This window comes from Oxyura jamaicensis, chromosome 24 (assembly GCF_011077185.1).
Source record: "Oxyura jamaicensis isolate SHBP4307 breed ruddy duck chromosome 24, BPBGC_Ojam_1.0, whole genome shotgun sequence".
In the NCBI taxonomy this organism is placed as follows: domain Eukaryota; kingdom Metazoa; phylum Chordata; class Aves; order Anseriformes; family Anatidae; genus Oxyura; species Oxyura jamaicensis.
In genome coordinates, this window is record NC_048916.1 from 7,528,797 (window position 1) to 7,535,303 (window position 6,507).

A 6,507-nucleotide genomic window follows, 5' to 3' on the forward strand; every position below is an offset into this window, starting at 1 on the left:
AATGAAAAAAGGTGGCTCTCTCCCGTGTGCTTTCTAGTGATTGGTATGAGACGGGTGACATTGGTGTGGTCTCTCCCTGCCATAACTGCGCAGTGTGGGGCAAGACCTGCAGGGTGCTTGGAGGGTACATTGTGAGCATGGGGAGAGGGCAGAAAGAAACTGCATGCCTTGGGGAGGCAGCAGTGTGAATGGCGATGGATCAGGGCCAGCTCTCTCTGAAGCACTGAGCCTTTCCACACCTCACTGCTGGCTCCTTGTGGGAGTCGGCTGGGGGACGACGACAGTCCAGGCAGTTCTCTTGTCCCCAGACTAAGCAGCAGGCAGTGCCTGGTGTCGATTGCTGTCTGCCAGCTGCCCATTCTTGCCCCTCCAGCCCCAGCTAATGGAGAGTGTGTGGGGACCAGATCTGGGGCACTGTCACCTGGGAGGGCAAATGTGTACAAGCTGACATGCCAGTATGTGTGACTACCCCTGCTGCAAGGAAGTGGTGGGCTGTGTCTTCACTCCCAGCTGCTGACATAGTTACTGGCTGGTTAATCTTTGCTAATTACATTTTTCTGAATGGCAGTGTCTTCATTTCTGCTGTGGTAGCAGGCAGAGGCTCCTGCACATGCATGTGTAGCGTGGCAGTCCACAAGGCTTCACGGGAGGGGCAGCAGCAGGTGAACAGGGCTCAGCTGGTCTTGGAACTGGGCCGTGGGTCTTCCTGCCTCGGAGAGCAAGCGTGCCAGAGTCTGGGCTGGGCCTGGAAGGAACAGGGTGCAGGGATGAAGGTGCTGCTAGCACCTTCCATCTGCAAGGCATAATTCTGGCATAATTCATCTGCAAGGCATAAGTCTGGCATAATTCACCGCCCTTGGCTGAGGAACCTTGTTACATTGGGAGAAACCAGGGGACAGCGCATGCTGTGACTTGACCAACTCCATGTGGTGAGACCGTGCTGAGGGGGGAACCGGGAGCCCTTGTTTCCCACCCATAGCTTTGGATAAACTCCCCCTCAGTGAGGTGTGGAGTTCCTGCCCCTGTATTTGCTTTCCTTTAGCAGAGGCCGCTGATGGCGTTGCTGGCCTCTGAGAAGCACTCTGATCAGACGGACACTGGGATGCAGGCAGCCTGGGTGCTGGTCCTCACCGCCCTTCCTGCAGAGCCTTGCGGGGCCAGCTGGGCCCAGGAGCTGGGAGCGCTTCTGCTCGCTGGTGTCGCCCTCTTTGTGGTTCCTGACAAGGACGTCCTGCCCAGCGAAGGGTGGGCAGGTAAGCAAATCGTAACCTTCCTTTTCAGATTAGCAGAGCCTTGTGATCAAAGTGTAGTGTCAGCGTGAATCTTGCAGTCAGGAACCTACCTGTGGTCTTCGGCTGAGGTGTTTCAGGCTGTTCTGGTTTTGTGGGGCAGGGGCTTGCCCTCCGTCTTGACTGAGAATTAGCTTCTTAGCCTGCCTGTTTGGTATCTGCTCTTGGCTGGATGCTCCTTGTGTGTCCTTGCTGCGTCCCAGATTTGTGTCTGATGGTCAAAAGGCATCTGTGGGGACAGAGGTGGAGATGGTGGTTGGAATATGTAAAATTGCATCTGCCTGGGAAGTTGTGGAGCTTCTTCAGTGGGTGGGACTGAGGTTTCTGTGTGATCTGTAGGCATCAGCTGCTGCCAGTCATAGTCAATGAGCTTCACATGCAAGCAGTGATTGCCCTGGGTAGAAGGAGCCTCGTGCCAGTCCTGCTTTGAGGGCTTTGCCTGTTCTGTCTGTCAGGAGGATGGCTCTGGATAGCTATTTGATTTGGCAGCCTGTGCAGGCCTGGCAGCCCTAAGAGTGGGATGCAGGCACCAGAACTGTGCCTTCCTCTCCCTTTGTCACTTCTCCCATCCCCTGCTTTCTGCTGTGCTGGGCAGGAGAAAGCACTTCCCTTGGGCTGCATCCCCTCCTCCACCTGGAAAATGAGTGCTAAGTCCTGCTTCCTTTCACAGGGCTCACAGTCAGGAGCAGAGATTTTATTTGACAATGGAGGCCAAGCTCCTTCGCTTTGCTGCTCGGAGGTATGAATGTAGCCCTTCTGTTGATTTTCTCGCAGAGTTGAGGCATTGGGTCTCCTCTCAAACTGGGTCTGCCTTTTGCTTTTCAGGCATGGCTGGGCCAGCGCAGAGTCTTTCATTTTGTGCTTGTATTTCCTCTGCTTGCACTCTGGCACCACCATTAGCATGGCCTGGCTGAGTCTCGGCCACTTGAGAACCAAAGGCTGCAGCCATGAGTGGTCTCGTTACCTGGCACTGGTGATGCTGAGGAACTGAAAAGATGGGCTCCGTAGGGAGTGGAAGAGAGTGCCTTGTCTCTGCAATGTGTTGGAAGCTGCCACGAAGCCGTGTGCAAGTCCTGCAGCAGTGTGCAGGCTGAGTGCATGGGCATGGCTGGGTGGGCGGCGGGGAGTGGACAGGGGAGGGAATAAGTGAGGAAGCAGCCTGCACACGTAGGCTTGTGTCTTCTGTCTAGTGCGCACTGCTCTGGCTCTCGTGCCTCTGGGAAATGCCATCCTTCCCTATTGCCTCCTCTGAGAGGTTTGCACCTGCAGCTCCCTCCATTGCTGCCTTTTGAGGTGTGTGGGGCCGGAGGCTGGCTGCACAGGCCCAAACCTGTCTAGGGACCAGTGGACACCACAGGCCTGCAACTTGATTCCTGTGGAGAAGTTTCCATCTGCAGCAGTGGGGAGCCCAGCAAAGGATGTCAGCTGTGTACCTGGTTCTTCTCTGAGCCCAGGTCTGAAACATCCAGGCCGGGTCTAAACATCCATTAAGCAACGTAATGGGGAGGCCCGATTTGCAAACAAAGTGTGCTGTTGGATCAGCTGTTGTGGTACTTCCAGGGAGGAGCAAGACTCCGTGGTATCCTTCAAATGTGCCTTGTTTGCTGTGCTTCAGGCAGCCAGCAGGCAAAAGGAAGTGCTGACATAGAGTCTAATGCTCTTTGGGGATACCCGTGGGGGTGAAGGCACCGCATGGCTTTGGGAGCTTCCCTCTTGGAGTGCGGCGTAGCCACGTGTCCCGTGGCTGGCTGAGCTTGGTGGGATGGCTGCACCTGGGCCTCATGGTGTCGGTAGGCCCCAGGGAAGTTCAAGTTGGGAAAAGTAATAGCAAACTATTCCGGAAACACTGAAATGAGTTTTTGCTGTTGTTGCTTATTTCTGTGATGCCCTCTGCATATATCTGGTTTAGAATGGCTGAAATGGATGTTTTTATACTCTTTCATTACTTTCCTAATTGTCAGTGGCAAATCTTTCACAAAGTTTCATGTGAATTTCACACCGCAAAAGAAAAGTCCAAAGATGTAATTGCCTTTTTTTGCTGTTAGTACAGTACAACCCCAAATGAAGAGCAGGTAAGTGCATGAGAACGGTTGCACCAGCCAGCAGCACCTCTCATTCCCTACCGTCTCCACAGATCAGTAATTCTGTAATGCTCCAGCTGAGTTTCTCACCTCCATTGGAGAATGCAGATGGAGAATGCAGTGCAAGTTGCGCTCCTTACTCTTTTAAAGCTTCCTTTTAAAAAAAAAAAAATCTAATTCAGTGCTTTGGAGCATGTGTCCAAAAAAAAAAAAAAAAAAAAAGCCAAAAACCTCACTCATCCCAAGCACATTTTTGCTTGTAAATCACTTTTTCATCAGTTGAAGTTCTAAACATTATGTTGATAATAAAGGAGTTACTTTGCCTCAAGCAGAACACTAGCAAAAAAGTGTTTTGTCTTTTCCATATATTTTAATACAAGCTCTAATTCCAGCCCTGATTTTGTAGGTGCGTGTATTATTTTAGTGAGAAGAGTGATTTACTTGCCTGAGCATTTACATGGTCAGGACTTTAAGCAACTGTTTCCTACCTCTCATAGGGATTTCAGAGTGTTCAGGGACTAGGTACTAGTAGCAAATGTTTATCATTTGGTTTATTACGCTTTTTAATCCAAAGTAATTTCAAAACGTCCTAGTCTAATTAAAATATGTTACTTATACTAGTAGGTTTTAGACCTTTTTTCTCGTTAATTTAAGGGCTTCTAAAATTTTTCTGATACTGGTATGGACCCCTATGCAACAAATCTAGGGCTATTGTAATAATAGGCTATCTTTCCTAAGTACTCTTCACAGCACTCTTGGAAGTAGCCTGCAGGCCCTTGGAGGTCCCCAGTGATTTAAAACAACTGATGCAAACAAGTCATCCTAAGATTTCCTAGTTCTGATGCTGACACTAGCGGTGCTTTGCTCTGAGCCTTCTCTTGTCCGAGAGTTTCCCATTCTGTGGGAGGGAACAATGTTGGCATCCCTTAGGACAGTTGATCCCCAGCTGCATGCTGCTGAGCTGCGTTCTCATCTTGCTGCAGCAAGATGGAGAGGTTAACTGCTTTGCCAACCTCTGGTTGAAACAAATTGCAGAAGAAGGTAGCTGCAGTTGATAGTTGGTTAGTTGGAAGGCGCTATGAGAGGTGGGTGTGTGGAGGGGTAGTGCCATATTTTGGCATTGTCCTTCTTCAAAGATCTGATCCCAAGTATGTTGAATGGCTGACGATCAGGTGTTTGATCTGTGGCTGCTCTTGGCTGCTGGCATTGGCAGTGGCTGTGGCTGTGGTCATGTTTGCAGGATATTTGGAAAAGCTATCAAGACATGCAAAGAATTCCTCTTGGAAACTGAAAGAATTCAAATAGCGCTCCAGGAGGCCAGGCTCTTACTTCTCTTGCTACTCCGTTGGCTTCCCAATGGGCAGAGGCATTGAAGTGCCCAGAGCAGCTGTGTTGTATTACTTAGCAGACTCAGATTATGGGCAACAGCTCAGCCTGAGGTGAGAGTCCAGCCACGTTCATGCAGACATAACCTACTGATGGGCAGGGAGGGCGTGAGGCAGAGCTGGGATATGGTTTGCACAAGCTTATGCCACCCAGGCTCCCTCGTGCATGTGTCATGCGCTGGTGGTGACCCCTCTGCTTTTGAGAACTGTTGCTAATGGCTGAGCTGGGGCACAGGAAGGAGGAGAGATGCAGGAATGTTGGGATTGTAGCATGGAATAGTGTGGAAGCTGCTCATTGCCCTTGTCCAGCAGACTAGTCTAATGCCTGATCTGATTTGCATATCAATTAATTTTTTTACTTTAAGAGGACTCAAGTGGACACAAGTGCTAGCCTGTGTCTCATTTTGCTGTATGAGGAGACCAGGAGCTGCTTAATTTGATCTGAACACCATGCCTGAGGGTGGTATCGCTTAATGAGCCAAAGACCCCTCTGGCTTAAGTCGGTTCCTTTCCATCTAAAACAGGCAAGTGCTGATTTTTCTGGGGGTCCTAGCGTCCTTCTGAGCAATGTGGGGAACAAGGGAGCAGCGCATAGGTCAGCGTGGCTGCCTGAGGGGAGCATGGCTTGCTCACGACCTGCTGTACCTGTGGTGTCCCAGCACTGCAGGACGCAGTCTCCAAGGTGCTGCTCTCGGCACCCTCCATCCTTCCAGAGCAATGCAGCCTGGCTTGCTGCGTCCCAGGTGCAGAACAAAACCTGTGGGAGATGCCTGGTTCCAGGCAGTCTGCGTTGCTGGGTGGCTGCTGATTGCAGGGTTCCCCTGGTCGGCCTCATTACTGCAGGGAGGAAGCAAACCTCCTCTGCCCAGAGACAGGAAACTCGAAGCACGTGGGCTGCCTGAGAACCCAGCTGACACGTTGTGTTTGCACAGAAAGCAGCACTGCTGGGCCTGGGCTCACTGGCTGCTCGCCACAGCACCAGAGGTTGTGTTCTCCATCATCCGCTTGGAGAATGAAAGGGAAATGTAGCCCCTCGCTCTGGATGGGGGTGTTGTAAACCTGAGTGCTCCCTGCCACATGCTGACAAGGGGAAGGAGCTGTGAGCCAGGGCACCTGGGTCCTGGGTGAGTGGGGAGCCGGCTTTGGTGCCTGAAGGGGCAGGCTGGTAGCCAGAGCCCCGGGGGCTGTATTCCTGCTTCAGCCGGAGCCCTCTGCCCAACTGTGGGCACTTACCCCTTCTTCTCCCTGGACTCTGGGTTTCAGAGGCCATCACGTACACCAGGAGGAGAGGGAGCTCTTGGGCTGTAGCAGGCGGCCTTCACCAGGGCCTCCGCAGCCAGGTGCAGCCCTGGTGGGAAGGCCTGCAGGTACCGCAGCTTCCCAGGGAGGGTTGCGCAGTGCTCCCTGCAGCGCCTTTTCTGCCTGCACCCCAGGTCTTCTGCCTGGCGTTCTGAGGTCTTTCTCTGGCCCCAAGTTGGAGTCCCAGGGCTCTGCTTCCAGTCTCTGAACTTGCAGTTATTGGAGGGAAAGGCAGCGTAAGCTTTCTCAGCAGACTGTCATGTTTGTCCTGCTCAATTACAATGCAGCAGCAGTGGCACCAGCCGCCGCCTTCCTCCCCTCGCTGGGCTGGAGCACTGCAGGCTCTCAGCAAATGCTGTCTGCGGACATCTGCTGCCTCCTCCCCCCACTGCCTCCTGGAAGCGGCTGCAGCTTCCCAGCGAACAGCCTGCTCTGTGCATCTCTCCCCCATGC

The 6,507-nt window shown here is 52.4% G+C and overlaps 1 protein-coding gene across 1 annotated transcript in view; it reads right to left on the reverse strand.

The window, feature by feature from the left end:
• CENATAC (centrosomal AT-AC splicing factor) overlaps positions 1–5,753 on the reverse strand; it is a 43,986-nt gene extending 38,233 nt beyond the window's left edge. Inside the window, exon 1 of the mRNA XM_035345894.1 lies at positions 5,716–5,753. Coding sequence (XP_035201785.1) covers positions 5,716–5,753 — 38 coding nt within the window. The remainder of the gene's footprint in view (positions 1–5,715) is intronic.
• Positions 5,754–6,507: the final 754 nt, after the last annotated feature.